We start from the raw sequence: 17,112 nt of genomic DNA on the forward strand, positions 1-17,112 counted from the left end.
TCAACCTTAAAATCTGAATTAAACATTAAAAAGTTAACACCGTTACCTTTAGATATCAAAATATATAATTTTTTTCAAATATAAATACCAAATTGAACTAAAAAATAACACTGATACCACATTAAAAAAAGTGTCAAACTCGAGTACCAAATTAATTATTAAGCCTATAATTTTTAATTAATTAATATGAAAATTGTTTTTCTTTTTGACATAGAAACTAAACATAGATCCGAGAGCGAAAGTATCATACATGCATAAAAAAAAGTAAAGAACAAAAATATAACAATGTCAAATTTTAAAAATTCAAATTCACATCCACTCTTTGAGTCTTATATAAGGCATCAATCATTGTTTTTTTCTTTTTCTATGTAATCTTCCATGGTATATATCAAAAAAAATACGACGACGAAAATGAACCATGTCTTATTGTTTAAAAGAAAAACAATCACCATGCGTAAGACAATCACCACATTTCATCACAAATACCCCACAATCAACCAAGCTTTACATTACAATACAAAAGAAAAAAGACAAATTTGTAAGATAACAAGTAAATAAAAGGTTGCAAAGTTTTTTTGCTTTGGGATATTATCATGCACTCCAAATGGCCATTCATTTGCATCACTATAACCTAACTTCAGGATTAAAAAGCTTGTGAACCATTGTAATAATACTTTAACATGGTTTTCGAAATCGTAAGATAGTGCTAGGGAAGATGGATCTGGATCCAAACATGAAAACGTTTTTTCCTTGATATCAACATAGAATAGAACCCAATGTGATGATAAGCACAATGGTAAAAACAACTGCAATCACAAAAAGAAACAACAAAATATTACATCTGTTCTTGTTAGTTATGATTAGGGATTTAAATAAAATTTTATATTGATTTTTTCTATTGTATCATAATTGAAAACTATTCATCGTTTGCATTCACCAACACAATTTAAATGTTAATTACAAGCTAAAAAGGAAATTAAAAAAAAAAATCAAAGAGCTTACTTTATGTACACCCCTCAGCTTCTCAGCTTTAAACCATATTAGTACTTCAAGTTCTGATCTGGATACTTGTATCAACTGAGTCTAATAATTGCAATACAAGGTACTTCATATATATAATGATTATAAAATAATAACAATTTCAATTTCAAATATCAATAGGTTTTGATAAGATACAAGTTCTTACGGCCATTTGAGAGTCAAATGAATAGTGATTGATGTATGTATTTTGAAATTTTTCAGATCTCTTCTTAAGCAATTTGAAGAAAGCATTAACTACCTGCATTATAATATAAAATGATAACATTGAACACAACATTATAACTAATGCATGACACAAATATTTGAATTGCCAAATTGATTTATGCCCAAATATTTGATAATTACTTACCGAATCATTAATATAATACTCTTTTCGAGTTTCATCACTTTGGGGCACCATGAGTAAAGGTGTCAATATCTTACCTTGGAATTTAAATTTTTTATCTCGTCCAATCAATTTTCTATGAAACATAAATTTCTTTATATAGTTAGATTATAATAATCATTTCATATTCCAATATTAACACATCAAAACTAGCAATATACCCATTCAACTCATTCCTTTGCTATTTATCTAGCCGTTTATGCTCCTTGCTAGTAAACCTTGAGAGTAAATATGCTTTAATATCCTATAAGAGTAATAACCAAATAAAACCATTAATATATGAATAACTACAAAGGAATGTACGTATATATAGAACCAAAGAAATGAAGTATGAACCTGTTCACACCATGGTCCTTTTCCTTTTATCCTATGAAATGAGAATGCATTAAGGGAATTAAATTCTCATACTGTATGAAACAAAAAAATTCAATGGAGACAGCTTCTAATCATAATTTATGTACAATGGCTGAGTATGGATTGTATGAAATTGTGATTCCACGTCATCCTTATCCCTTTCCAATAGGAGAATCATAAATCAGATTTTTTCTCCTGATTTTTAACTTTTTTTCCTGTTGACAAAATTCAAATCTAATTAAAAATGCTAAAAATTAGGAAGAAAAATCTTATTTGTCATTCTCCAATCGGAAAGGAATAGGGATGGCGTGTAATCACAATTTCATACAATCCTTTATCTCCATCATCTGTAACAACAAATCAACTTTGTTAAGTGATATTAAGTAATACTAAAGAGCCGAGAAGGCCTTCTAAGTAAAGTGTAGGAAAATATAATTGAAGGATCTAAACACATTAGGAGTTAAGACTTACTTTCTTTTGGAGTTTCCAACCAGTTTTCACTGCATACCAAAGCTTCCATGCTCTCAGGATTCAAGCTACTGTAGGCTGGATTATTGATCATGGTACCAATATTTGAACATGATGTGGAAATTGATGCCGGAATTGCAAGGAAATCTTGAGCCATCTTTGCAAGTATTGGAAACCTTTGAGATTTATCACACCACCAACCAAGTATGTCAAAGAATGCTCCATCCATGGGAAGTAAAGGTTCATCTAAGTAAAGCTCAAGCTCTAACTTCCATGAGGCCTCCTCATTGAAGTTGCTTGCAGATGCAAATTTACTCAAGGAGTCCAAAATACTATCATTTCCAAGCCCTATTGTTGAACAATTGAAATCATCCAAGACTGAAGCAGATGTAGTTAGATTTTTGGCTTCACTGGCATATTCATAGTAGACATCCCGAAGAACTTTATGAAACATGTTCAATCGCATCTTACTGTCATGGCCATAAATCACCCTATATGAGAGCTCCACAATTTTAAATTTTAACCTTGGATCAAGAACAGATGCAACAGCTAATGCCAAATTGCATAAGCTCCAATAGCGGTCGAATTTCCTCTTCATCAATATAACAAATGAATGACTGCTTTTTTCCAGCTGAAGAATTTTCTTGTATGTGTCGCAAAGCTTAGGAAAGTACAAACTTACAGGAAGGCATTGAGTTCCTTTGATATCATCAAAGCATTTCAAACAACTCTGTAGAGCTACTGCATTCTCCCATTCCTCCATTGTTGGGTTTAGTTTAAAATTTTCATCAATTTGCTCCAGTTTACAAAAGATTTCTCTTGATCTCAAAGCACTATCAAGTATGTCAAAGCCTGATTCCAGCCTGAAAGAAAGATCATCCCATAATTTCCCATCTTGTAGCTTCACTTGATCTACAGCTTCTTGGAATTTCAATTTTCCATGTCTTGTTTCAGTGACATATTCAATGGACTTCCTTAACTTAAAAAGTATGCCATCCATCTCAGGGAACCCATCCTCAAGAAGTGTGAAACTGATGAACCAATGATCTGAAGAAACAGAGCCCTGGTCACTAAGACAAATTTCTTTTATCTGATCAATCATACTGTCATTCAAAAGAGAGTTATCCACAGTTATGGAGCATATTTTGTAAAACCAAGCTCCGAATAATTTCGCCTAAAGCCTTTGTGTCATTGATATGCTCCAAAGCTTTCAAGGCAAGAATCTTCCTCTTTAGCTCCCAACCATCATCAATAAAATGTGATACCAAACAGCAATATGTAGTCTTTCCAGAATTGTTCTTCCACAAACTCACTGTCAGATTGAATTTACTAGCAAGCTTATCAAAATACAGCTGAAGTTTCTCCTTCTCTTCGTCATAAATGCGATGTATATAAGATAAAATATCTTTGGATTGAAACTCAAACATGGGTTGCAAACCTTTCACAAAATTCTTAAAGGTTTCTTGCTCAGCCATATCCAAAGGACATTGAAGCTTAATCATCATTTTCACAGGATCCATGTGACTCCTTTTTTTATCAAACCTCAAGCTTCCTTCATTGGTATCAACTAGAAGTATCAACTGGCTTTCTTGATTTTGTTTCTTCTTATCAGGGTCACCATTGGGAAAAATCTGCGAAATTGAGAATAAATCATTTATACTACATTATATAATTTAAGCATAAGACCACTGATTAAACTTTTTATATTCAAGCATACATATTGACAAGCTATTCCCCTAATAACCCTTTTTATCTTAGAAATTATAAATCAGTTATCAACTAGAATATATGATATTAACAAGTAAGAATAAATAATTACCTTGTTAGGAGGTCCTAGTGTGTTAGAAGGAGCTACAACAACTTTTGATGAAGACTGTATAGTTATTGGCGGGGGAAAATTTGGAACCACTCCCCTCTAAAAGCAAATGATATTATCATCATTAGAACCATTAATGCTAATTTATGATTAATTTAGTGTTGAAATAATAGAATAATATATAAGACAATGCAATTACCTGGACATTAAGCCCATTTATTTCTACTGCATCAACGTCCTCTGTTTCTTCAGCTATTTTCAAAGGCCTTGCTGTGTACGAAGATGTCGGAATGTTTGAAATACCTTTCTCGTTGCCTTGAACCTTTACTGTTACAAACTTTTTCTCCATATGTTTCAAGTCATTGAAGAGACGAGGAGTAAAGAATTTTGATATTTCACTCTCAGTTGTAGGCCAATAAAATTCTACTACATAAACATCATTACTTATGTAACGATTTTGTAGACAGATTGCCACAACAACATCTACGTCACAATTCTTAGCACGTTGGAGATAAATGTAGTCGTCTATGTCAAACTTAGTAATAGATGGCTCAAAATGGTAGTCGTCCTTCGATTCAAGTGCTTTCTCAATAATTATTTGCTCAATCTTATATTCACATGAACGCATAAATTTATAAGAGTTCAAATCTTTCAAATAACAAGAATTACTTTGAATTGAAAAAGTATATTTCTTGTTTGGATCTGACATAGTTTCATGCATATTGTCAACTTTAGAAGCCCATGTTAAAGCCGATGAGAACTTATGTTCACAATATAAATGGTTTAGTATGTCATGTATCTCAGCAAAGGCAGCTACTCGACTCAATGTCAAACCCTGTAATTATTAAATAAGAAGCAATTACGAAAAATAAAATTTGAAATCACACTCTAAATGAAAATAATTTTGATATTGTACTCTTGGTTTGAAAAAAGAAATAAAATTAAAAAGTGGTTTTTTTTTGTTTTTATTCGTAATTGTAAAAAAATTAAAAAAAACATAATGTTATAATTATACTTATTTAGACAAATTTGATTCTTTCATACATAAAGAGGTATTCATATATCAAGTTCGATTGAACCCTATTTCAAAAATAAATTAAAAACTTATTCAGGTCTAATCTAGGCTACTTGAAAAAATTCATTTTATTATTTTAAAAATTAAAATATTTTTATTTTAATATTAATATTTTTATAATTAAATTTTAATTCTAATTTTTACTATGAAAAATTCAATTCGAGCACAAAATTTTTATTTTTTTATATTTTTTTCACCATGTCATCTATAATTCCGTCAATTGAAATATGACATATATCTTTTTTTCTATATCATGTGTATATTTAAGCAAAATTTTCAAATCAATAATAATGTATCCTTTTTTAATTGGACGGAATCATAAATAATATGATGAAAAGATTCCATAAAATAATTAAAAGTTAAGTTAATACCTCCAGAAATGGTTGAAGAGGCGGAAGAGGTGATGGATATGGATTGAAACCTACAAAGAAATTCCATTACAATTAGTCAATGATAAGCAAAAATAACTTAGTTCTGCATATGCAATATATGATTGATTAATGGCAGTGTTGAGAATTTTCAATTAAATAAGTAATTCGATTAATCTATATATTAACTGAAAAAAAGAAAAAGAAAAGTACCTTGTCCAAACTTATCGTTGCTGGAAATGAAATTCAAGTGCTCTTCTTCAACTTTGGGTTTCCATGCCGACAAGAAAAACATTCGACATTCCTTGTAACCTAAAATCAAACACTCTTCTTCCTCCCCCATTATTTCTAGCAAACATCTATTCCGCATTGAAAAAAAATGATCTAGAGGGTTTACATCCTTAACAATAAGGTCAATCCCTTTCCTGTGGTTTAATGGAATTCGACTAAAGCCAGCCATTGAAAAGAAATGTTGCCATTCTGTCAAAGTTGGGTGCCGCCTAATTACATTATTACCTTCCCATGCCTCTACGTGGCACTCCCACTCATACTCCTCATCAAAATAAAGGTCCAACTCCGCCCAGCAATCAAGAGTCTTCAAGGAATACTGAAATGAATCCTCCAAACATGTCAAGAAATTGGAGTGGGCATGATTAGAATAAAAGTCTAGCATGATTACAATCGTCGGATTTATCTCCTTCAATCTTACCAACTCTCTCTCCATTGCTTTTCCATCTCTTACCAACTTATCAAGTTTAAATTTATAGTAAACCACCACCATTTCATCTTCTCTACTTCTTTTGAAATCTATTTCACATTCATCCACTTCTGCCAAACTATTGGCATAAGCCACTTTCAACTCATCCTCTAACTTTACATTAACTCCCTTGGCTTCCTCAGTCAAAAACTCCATTTCCCCAGAGACATCTACATGTTTAGCCTGAAATGGTGGAAGTATGTAACTTACACGGACGGCTAGAGGATCGCCGGAGAAGTTCGGTAGTGTGCGAAGAACTGAATTCTGAAAAGAATACGGGATGGAGAAATCAATGAGGTGCAATCGCCTGTTTCCCATCAAAGCATTCTTTTCCATTAAAGCATCATGGATGACATTTTCTATGACGCCATTAATACGGTAGCTGTCATAATGATAATATGGTGCAGGATCCACCGGGAAAGTTAAGTTGGGAGAAGCCGGATGCAGTCCGTAGGCTCGGCGAACCAGAGCGTCCGCAAAGTATTTTACCACTCTGCTTTGATATAGGTAGGGTCTCTCATCAGCAAGAATCAAGATGTTGTGAAGGAACACATCGGCGCTTTTCAGATCCCCATCTTCAATAGCTTTAGCGCTGTCTAGTAACAATCTCAAGTCGGTGTCGGTGTCAAAAACATAAGAAGCCATGAAACAAGGTGAGATTCAACTGAGTTCGGATAAAGCAGAAGAGCAATATGGTAGAAAAGTAAGTGAAAGCAGCAATGAAAGTAAAAGCACTAGGGAAAGCGCGTCATTGATCAGTTACGCGGAATACTCAGTGTTTCTACTTTGACTTTTCTTTTTGCTTCCTACAAATTACCTTCAAAAAATTACACACAAAATCATGTTAACCAGTTATTAGTTATTACGCGTTGGTTCGAATAAGGATGGTTTTAATATTTAAACATTAACACGATGTATTGCCAGACCCTTCTCACCCGATTCAATTTGCTGCAGCACAACTGTCTTGAACCTTTCCTCACATTAATTATTAGCCCATTTATTATTTATTCTAAGGTAATATTTAAAAAAACAAAAAAAATAAAAAAAATACATTATAAATTTTCTAATTTCACATGTAAAATTTAAAAAACCACTATTAACATATTAAATAATATCTTTTAGAAGAAGGGAAAAAAAAAAAGTCTAGGCATGGTCTCTCAAAGTCCCTAGTGGGATAACTTTTATGTTTTCTTTTTCTGCAAAAAGATTCTCCCAAGATTTACACAGAAAGAAACTTAGTTAAAAGACAATCTTTTAACTATTTATAAATAATAAAAACATATCATGGTCCCACTTTCCATGTTCTATTCATGTTCTAATCAATTTAGTTAGAAGCTTGCCGTTTCTGTCACTTTAACTAGAAACATAATTATCTGTTTCACCACAATCTCCATGTTTTTCGAAAAAAAAAGAACAATAAGCACACTCCAATTATGAGTGACTCATTAGTTCCATCATGGTAACAACTTATCCCATCCTCTTTTCCTTGCATAATGCATTGATTAAAGAATTGAAAGTCACTACATTAGGCTAGACTCCATTCATCACATTCTATTGAGCAAGCTTATCTCTTCTGTTCTGTCCATTTACCTTCAATTGTTTCACCAAACTCAATGTCCTTCATAATTAAAGAGCAATAAACAAAGTATTGTTTCAAATGCGAAGGAAGGTGATCACCAAAAGAAACATTAAACCATCATCAAATTCATTTCCTTGGTGATTGGAAATGTGCTTCAATCTTATTCAATTGATTTTTACTACAATTTTTAAAAACCATGCCAACATTTTTGTGCTGTACAAATATTTGTATAAACACTCATATCCAAATCCCAGTAACATAGGAGGTATCCCTTTCTCAGCAGAACCAGAATGATAATTTCAGCAATTCATAATGCTTCAATTATGAACCCATCATAACACAAGCACCAAATGACTAACAGAGCCTTCCTCACATTGCCATTGTCCACTAAATACCCCGATGTCTTTTCAGAGACCACGTTCTTTTCAAGACAAAGATTAAATAGTCCCAAGAAATTCACCAGAAATCCTTGCAAGAACATGAACCCAATTGAAAATGACGGAACCGTTGTCCGTCTCTTACAATGAGATGCCTGCGTGTAACCTTGGAAGTAAACTTCAAAAACGAGTGACAATCACCACAAGTTTGTAGGTTCTTTATGATCATAAGAGTAGTTCCCGGCTCAGTACAGATAAGTCCCCAAGCAACAGCCAATCGCTCGCTATGAACCTTCATAGACTCTTCTTTCTCTTCATTTTCCAAGTCATGAACTACCATATCTGTTTCAGCAACATATCCAGCTTCTTTAAGTTTTGTATTAAGCTCATTCAACTTTCATAGATACCAGCAGACCGTTGATGTGGTCTATCTCCGGCCATAAAATCATGTATCGAGCCATTGATCTCGATCTGGCTCCAACCGGGTTCTTTAACCAATCCTTTATTCCTCATCATGCTACTTGTTTTAACTGCTTCCTTCCACTTACCAGCCAATGTATATATATTAGCCATCAAAACATAACTGCTGGTGTTTCCGGGATTTAAATCTAACAATTTCTTGGCTACATATTCACCGAGTTCTATATTATGATGTTTCCTACATGAACTAAGCAATGGAGCCCAAACTTGAGATTGTACTTGCAGACGCATCTCTTCGATGGTTTTCAAAGCTAAGTCAAAGTGACCAGCTCATCCAAGGAGATCGACCAAGCAAGTATAATGCTCTATTCCGGGCTCTGTTCCGTAATTGTCTTTCATGCTTTTGAAGTACTTCAATCCATCTTCTACCAACCCTGAATGACTGCAAGCCAATAATATGCTTGTGAAAACAACATGATCTAGGCTGCAAGGTCTGGTTATCTGCATCCGGTGAAATAGTTTCAGAGCCTCGTTACCCATTCCGTAAATCGCGTAACCGTTTATTATGGAACTCCAAACAGCTAAGGCTTTATGTAACACTCCTGCAAATACTTCTTCTGCCTTGTCTATCCTCCCACATTTACAGTACATGTGAAAAAATGAGGTCCTGCTGATTTGACGCCAGCCCATTCAATTTCACATAATGTTCAATCTTGTTCCCGATGCTCAGTGATCCCAGGTCAGCACAAGCAGAGAGTATGCTGGCAATTGTAGCTTCATTTGGTTTAAGATCTGTTATTAATAAACTCTTGAATAAATCCAATGCTTCAGCAGGGTAACCATGCTGAGTATTCGCTGCAATCATTGAAGTCCACAAGAAAATACATTTCTCGTCTACCATTTCGAAAACTTGTCGAGCCGACACAATGTCACCACATTTTGAATACATATTAAGAACCGAGTTATCGATCAAAGCTTCACCATGAAATCCACTTTTTAGAACAAGGGAATGAACTGATGATGCCAATAACAAATTCCCAGATTCCACACAACTCGAAATGATCTTAACAAACAGCACCATATCTTGACTAACATACCCCATTTGTCTCATTCTATTAAAAAGATTGAATACTTCCCCAACATTCCCAACACTTACATAGCCACCAATAATAGTAGTCAATGACCAATAATAGTAGTCAATGAAAGGATAGATCTTTCATCCATTGTATCAAAAACAGAACGAGCATCATCAATTAACCCAAATTTAACATACATATTCACAGCCGAATTCGCTAAAGGTATTTCGCAAGGTAGCAACCGGAGCTTAAACACGCAACAGTGCATTGATAAGCCTAGTTGAAGATTAGTACAAGCAGCTAAAACACTAACAAAAGTGGAAGCAATCAGGTCAAAACCAATAACCCACATTTCTTTCAACAAATTCATTGCTTCCATCACACGGAAATAACGACAATAAGCAGAAATCATAGTGTTCCAACAAACAACATTTCTCATAACCATTTCGTCGAACGCATTCCGTGCAGAGGCCAATTCAGAGAATTTCGAATACATATCGAGAAGAGATGTTTGTACGAAGATGTCTTGTTGAAAACCAAGCTGAAGCGCAGGCTTTGAAGAGTAATGGGAAAGTAAAGCTATTGCCATGAACATGAGTGCCTCGTAACATTGAAGAGTAGATTTTGAGAGTGTCAGCGAAATCGCCATTGTTGGTTGAGCTTCTGATTTTCAAGTTGAACAGATAAAGTGGACGCTTCTTTGAAGTGATTGAATTCAAAGGGAAGTGTCGCATTTACAAGTTCCAAACATTTGGTGGTTATTAGCACAAGAAAAGAAAGTAATACAATTGACCTTAAAAAATGGAAACAATAGAAATGTTGGTTTGCGGCAGATGTGATGATCGGGTGGTGCTTAATCAAATATTAGTATATTTCTCCAAACATAAGCTTAAAATTGTACTCATATTTACAAAAAATTAATTTAAGTTTATTTCATAATATTTTAATTTTTTTAATATTTATATTATATTATTTTAATATTTAATAAATTTATAAATTTTTGTAGACAAATTGTAACAGCACCAATGAGAATTCTGTCTATTAAGTATTAATTTTATGCTTCGATTAATCTTATAACATATGATTTATTTAGTATCAAAGTTGCTCGTAGTGTAAAGGCGATAGTGTAGACGCACCTTGCTAGTGAATCACTTTATCTTTAGTTATATGTGAAATTTTCAAGGCCAGATCAAGCAGTTGCAACATCAACATATTTATCCAAAAAATAAAATGATTTAAATTAAATTATTGATATTTAGAAGGGACTAAAAATAAAATTTACTTATTTAATCAACTTAAACATATTGGAGTAGATTGAAAATTGTGAAAGCGTTCTCCATCTCTTAAAATAATATGCTTGCCTGTTACTTTCGATGGGATAGAGTGAATTTTTTTATTTTATGTAACATTTATATTAGGTGTATAATTATTTTTTATTGAAATATATTTTAAATATATGATTTTATATATTTAAATTTGTAATGATTATATTTTAATAATATTTTAAATATAAATTATATAATCAAATTAAATTTTACAAATAATTTATATTAATTACTTACAAATATTTAATAATAAGTTATACTATTTTTTTATATTTTTATTAAAGTATAATATTAATCAATTTAAACATTATTTAAATATATATTTTTATTTCATAACATCAACTGTAAAATAAATATTTTATTTCTAACTCAACTAAAATTTGGCAAAATCTCATTCTATTGTTGAGTCATATACATTGCTTTTCACCTTAACCATTACACTTCAATGTAGAAAATAAGTACAAATCTAAAGATGAAAATACTTTATGTCCATAAAAAAAGTTCAGATTTTAACAAATTTGACAATAACAAATATTTTATCTAGCTCGAAATGACTCTATTTAAAAAAATATATATCCTTTGACCTTGAGTCAAACTTATCTATATTTTTTACTATATAATCTTCCACGGTAAATATCAAGAAAAATACGATGTCGGAAATGAACCATATCTTCTTGAGTAAAAGGAAAGAACTCACCATGCGTAAGACAATCAGCGTATTTCATCACGAACACCCCACAATCAACAGAACTTTACGTAGTAGTAGGAAAGAAAAGAAAGTAAGACAATGAGTAAATAAAAGGTAAAAAAACCTACAGATTTTTTAGAGATGAATGCTTACTTTTTTTGTTCTGGAATATCAGTGCGTACTATAAATGGCCATTCTTTTGCATCATTATAACCAAACTCTGGCAGTAGGAAAGTTGTAAACCATTGCAATATTATTTCTTTTTCAACATTATTAGACTTTCGAGAAGATGGTCTTGGATCCAACCAAGAAATCTTCTTCTTTTTGGTATCGACGTAGAAAAGAACCCAATGTGCTGATAAACACACTGGTAGAAACATCTGCAATCACAAATCAAAAAAAGAAGAAGAAAAAAACAATTATTGTCGATAAAGATCAACGATTTAGATTACGATTGGTTTTTCTTACCGTAATGTAAAAAATTACTTCTATTAGTTCTACAATCATGAACACAATTAAAATTCCAATTACATCACAAACTATGATGAAATTTTGAAACATGTAGCAAAAGCTTTTGAGCTTACTTTGTGGACACCTCTTAGCTTCTTGGCTTTAAACCAATCAAATACTTCTTGTTTTAATCTGGATCCTGTTATCAAGAAATTCTGATAATTGCAAAACATATACAAGTTAAATGGTTCTTTCTATATAATCCTATGTAAGATATTAATAATTTTAATTCGAAATACCAACAATTTTTTATAAGATTAAAGTTCTTACAGCTATATGAGGATCAAATGAATAGTGATCGTTGTATGTCTTTGAAAATCTGTCCGATCTCTTCTTAAGCAATCTGAAAAAAGTACTAACAACCTACATATAAAGTAAATAATTAATATAATTGGTTTATCAATATAGAACCAATATACGAATTAAAAAAAAAGAAGAAGAGATAAGTAATTACCGAATCATCAATATAGTACTCTAACCGAGTCTCATCGCTACGAGGCACCATGAGTAAAGGTGTTAATTTCTCGCCCATTAATTTAAATTCCTCGTCTCGTCCAATCAATTTTCTGCGAAATAAATTAAAGTTTTTGTGAAACATAAACTGTAACATATATATATATAGTTATATTATAATGACATCCAATATTAACTCATCAAAACTGCCACCATACCCACTCAAGTCACTCATTTTCCATTTATTTAATCGTTTTTCCTCCTTCTCTGTAAAGCTTGAAACTAAATATGTCCGAACATCCTATAATAACAAGGAAAAAAAATTCACAATGTAAGAGCACTAATATATGCATAAAAGTAATGTATATAAAAAAATTGAAATAAAGTATGAACCTCTTTACGCCATGACCCTTTCTCCTTCAATGTTTTCTCATCATCAGACTCGGAGGATGAGCTTTGAAACTGACCCAATTGATTATTGTTCGATAGTGGTTCATCATTTGAAATTTGGATCGAGGCAGCAATGTTGCTTCCATGATTAGGTTCTATATTAAAAAATTTTGCTTAATAATGTAGTGAGCCATTGCCAAAGGTTAAAGGAAACCATTGTTCAAGTAGTTTTGGATTTGTCTCCACTACTAGTTTCTCCATAATAACAATTTTTGCAACTTTTCAGTTTGCAAACCTTTGGTTCAGACCACTACTAGAGTTCAAAATAACCTGTTTGCAGCTCTTTCAGATTCAGTCCAAGATGAGAATAAAGAAAAAAAAAAACCTTGTCAAGAAATTCAACCACAATTTAATAGCAAATTAAACAAACAATTTAACTAATGTACTTACTTCCTATTGAAATTTCACCAACAGGTTCATCTGAAAACATTGCAACACCGTTTAATTAAAATAAAATGTATTACCATATGATATTTCAAGAGATTAACTAATTTGAAGTTAAATACTCATAATAACATTGACATTCGAGTTTGAGTAACATAGTAGTTAATAATAATAAGTATAAATCAATTACCATTGTTGTTGGAATCTATAGCAATATCTTCGGTACTAATAACTTTCTCACAATTCGAAGGTTTGGATTTTTTTCTGACACAAGTGTCCTCATCCAGCTTCCTTTTTCCTTTATCCTATGAAATGAAAATGTATTAAGGTAATTCAGTTTTCAACGTATATGAAAAAAATTTCAATGGAGACAGCTTCTAATCATGATTTATGTACAATGCGTACCGTAGTTTGTGTGGGTTCATGATTTTCTCCATCATCTGTGATAGCAAATCAACACTGTTAAGTGATAAAGATAATGTAATACTAAAGAACAGAGTAGACCCTAAGTGAAGTGTAGGAAAATATAATTGAAGGATCTAAACAAATTAAGAGTAAAGACTTACTTCCTTTCGGAGTTTCCAACCAGTTTTCATTGCATACCAAAGCTTCCATGCTCTCAGGCTTCAAGATACTGTAGGCTGGATTATTGATCGTGGCCTTAATATTTGAACATGGCGTGAAAATTGATACCGGAATCGCGAGGAAATCTCGAGCCATCTTTGCAAGTATTGGAAACTTTTGAGATTTACCACACCACCAACCGAGTATGTCAAAGATTGCTCCATCCTCGGGAAGTACTAAAGGTTCATTTAAGTAACAGTTAAGCTCTGAGGCCTCCTCATTCAAGTTGCTTGTAGATACACGTTTTCTGAAGGAGTCCAAAAGACACTGATTTGTAGACTCTGTTGATGAACGATTGGAATCACCCAAGACTGAAGTAGATTCGGTCAGATTATTGGCCTCACCGGCATATTTATGGTAAACATCTCTAAGAAATGTATGAAATACTTTCAAATGCATCATTCCGTCATTGCCATACATCTCAGAATATGAATACTCCACAAATTCGAATTTAAGCTTGGATCAAGAACAGCTGCAACAGCGAAAGCCAAACTACATAAGCTCCAATAGTAGTCAAATTTCCTCTTCATCGATGGAACAAATGGAGGATTGCTTTCTTCCAACTGAGGAAATTTATTGTATATGTCACAAAGCTTTGTAAAGTACAAGCTTCCAGTAAGGGATTGAGTTCCTTTGATATCATCAAAGCATCTCAAACAACTCTGTAGAGCTGCTGCATTCTTCCATTCCTCCATTGATGGGTTTAGTTTAAAATTGGCATCAATTTCCTCCAGTTTACAAAAGATTTCTCTTGATCTCAAAGCACTATCAAGTATGTCAAAGTCTGATTCCCGCTTGAAAGAAAGATCATCCCATGATTTCCCACCTTGTTACTTCACTCGATCTACAGCCTCTTGGAATTTCAGCTTTCCATGTCTTGTTTCAGTGACATATCTAATGGACTTCTTTAACTTGAAAAGTAGGTCATCCATCTCTCGAAACCCATCCTCAAGAAGTGTGAAACTGATGAACCAATGAGCAGAAGAAAGGGAGCTTCGATCACTAAGACAATTTTCTTTTATCTGCTGGATCATACTGTCATCCAAAAAAGAGTTATCCACAGTTATGGAACATACTTTACTGCCTATATTCCACTCCGAAACTAAGCTCCGAATAATTCCACCAACAGCTTTTGTGTCATATATATCCTCCAAAGTTCTCAAGCCAAGAGTCTTCATCTTTAGTTCCCAACTATCATCAATAAAATGTGCTATCAAACAGCAATATGCAGTCTTTCCGTTATTGTTCTCCCACAAACTCACTGTTAGATTGAATTTACTAGCAAGCTTATCAAAATACAGCTGAAGTATCTCCTTCTCTTCGTCATAAATTCGATGTATATAAGATAAAATATCTTTGGATTGAAACTCAATAATGGGCTGCAAACCTTTCACAAAATTCTTGAAGAATTCTTGATCAGCCATATCCAAAGGACATTGAAGCTTAATCATCATTTTCGCAAGATCCATGTGACTCCTTTCTTGATTTTGTTCCTTCTGACATACTTTCAAGTGGTTTCTCAAGTGCGTGGTTCCGCTGTTGCTTGACCCTGTATGCACCTTGAAGCAATGTTTACATTTGGCTACTTGTTCTCCACCTACTAAAAGCCTATCAAAATGCTCCCAAACCGCAGACGTCAACTTTCTCTGTGTGGTTTCTGGAAGTTTCTCCTTATTAGCTTTGCCAGTCTCAGGGTCACCATTGGAAACAATCTAAGAAAATTGAGAATAATAAATCATGTATACTACTTTATATAACTCAATTGATTTTTGGAACTAATTAGATTGAAAAACATTTGATTTTAAGTTTTAGAGCAATTAGATGGATTTAAATGTGAAAGATGAATAATTGGAGTGTAAAAAAGTAATTAAAGTAACATCTTTCATAGAGAAATTATGAATCAGTTATGGACTAGAATATGATATTAACCAGAAAGAATAAATAATTACGGGGTTATGAGGTCCTTCTGGTGTGTTAAGAGCTGCAACAACCTTTGATGAAGGATGTGTAGGCATTGGCGAAGGAAAATTTGAATCCACTCCCCTCTAAAAGCAAATGTTATTATCATAATTAGAACCATGAATGCTAATTTATGATTAATTTAGTGTTGAAATAATAGAATAATATATAACATAATGTATTTACCTCCACATCAACCCCATTTATTTCTACCGCTTGAACCTCCTCTGTTTCTTCAACTGCTTGTAAACACCTTGATGTGGAAATATTTGAAATGACTTCTTTTTGGGATCCAATTTCAGTGCCTTGAATCTTTACTTTTACAAACATTTTCTTCATATGTTTGAAGTCATTGAAGATACGAAGAGCCAAAGATTTTGATATTTCAATCTTCTTTGCAGGTCAATAAAGATTTTGTAGACAGATTGTAACAATATCGTGCATAGTTATGAACTTGTCTTCCGTCATATTAAATTCAAGTTTTTCCATAAAGCGAAGACCCTTGTTGCTTGGCACATAACAAGAATCACTTTGGATAAAAAAAGCATGTTTCTTGTTTGGATCCGAGATAGTTTCATTCATATTGTTAACTTTAGAAGCCCATGTTAAAGCCAATGAAAGCTTGTATTTACAACATAAATCTTCGGATATGTCATGTATCTCGGCAAGTGCAACTAATCGATTCAATATCAAACCCTGTAAAATTATTAAATAAGAAACAATTGTAACAAATAAAATTTGAAATAACACTCTAAATGAAAAGAATTTTGACATTGTACTTTTAATTTGATAAAGATAATTAAAATTCAAAGGCAATTTTTTCCTGTTAATTATTTATAAATTTAAATAAATTAAAAACATAATATCATAATTATACTTATTCATAAATCAAGCTGGATTTAGTATGTTTATGAATACCTTTAATTAGAGTAAAAGAATAAAAAAAATTCTCATTTTCAAATAGTACAATTATGACATATTGAGACTATATTTATAATATGAC

General features: G+C 32.5%; 4 protein-coding genes across 6 annotated transcripts; all 4 read right to left on the bottom strand.

Annotated features, from left to right (window-relative positions):
* Positions 1-280: 280 nt before the first annotated feature.
* On the bottom strand, positions 281-7,139 carry LOC121214398 (uncharacterized). Of its 3 annotated transcripts, XR_005909978.1 has the most exons (7): positions 5,721-7,139; positions 5,511-5,560; positions 4,264-4,899; positions 4,068-4,163; positions 2,252-3,879; positions 1,763-1,793; positions 281-1,670 (listed from the first exon to the last, which is right to left on the bottom strand). XR_005909978.1 is itself a non-coding variant. In XM_041087915.1 (5 exons), exons 1-5 carry the CDS (start codon positions 6,907-6,909, stop codon positions 3,370-3,372), a joined length of 2,481 nt encoding a protein of 826 aa, XP_040943849.1. In that variant the 5' UTR covers positions 6,910-7,139; the 3' UTR covers positions 1,839-3,369. The 3 variants fall into 3 exon arrangements, 1 of the variants encoding a protein (XP_040943849.1); XR_005909980.1 differs by lacking the exons at positions 281-1,670; positions 1,763-1,793 and adding an exon at positions 1,839-2,127; XM_041087915.1 differs by lacking the exons at positions 281-1,670; positions 1,763-1,793 and having other exon boundaries at positions 1,839-3,879.
* On the bottom strand, positions 2,057-3,350 carry LOC107927322 (zinc finger BED domain-containing protein RICESLEEPER 2-like). Its single transcript, XM_016858386.2, has 2 exons — positions 2,252-3,350; positions 2,057-2,127 (listed from the first exon to the last, which is right to left on the bottom strand). The coding sequence occupies exons 1-2, from the start codon at positions 3,348-3,350 to the stop codon at positions 2,057-2,059; spliced, it is 1,170 nt and encodes a 389-aa protein (XP_016713875.2).
* A 1,160-nt stretch (positions 7,140-8,299) lies between the features above and the next one.
* LOC121216201 (pentatricopeptide repeat-containing protein At3g26782, mitochondrial) lies at positions 8,300-8,931 on the bottom strand. Its single transcript, XM_041091560.1, has 2 exons — positions 8,628-8,931; positions 8,300-8,586 (listed from the first exon to the last, which is right to left on the bottom strand). The coding sequence occupies exons 1-2, from the start codon at positions 8,929-8,931 to the stop codon at positions 8,300-8,302; spliced, it is 591 nt and encodes a 196-aa protein (XP_040947494.1).
* Positions 8,932-8,970: 39 nt separating this feature from the next.
* On the bottom strand, positions 8,971-9,742 carry LOC121216203 (pentatricopeptide repeat-containing protein At2g33760-like). The gene is made up of 2 exons (XM_041091565.1): positions 9,290-9,742; positions 8,971-9,141 (listed from the first exon to the last, which is right to left on the bottom strand). Exons 1-2 carry the CDS (start codon positions 9,740-9,742, stop codon positions 8,971-8,973), a joined length of 624 nt encoding a protein of 207 aa, XP_040947499.1.
* Positions 9,743-17,112: the final 7,370 nt, after the last annotated feature.

Source organism: Gossypium hirsutum, chromosome A02, assembly GCF_007990345.1.
Source record: "Gossypium hirsutum isolate 1008001.06 chromosome A02, Gossypium_hirsutum_v2.1, whole genome shotgun sequence".
Classification (NCBI taxonomy): Eukaryota; Viridiplantae; Streptophyta; class Magnoliopsida; order Malvales; family Malvaceae; genus Gossypium; species Gossypium hirsutum.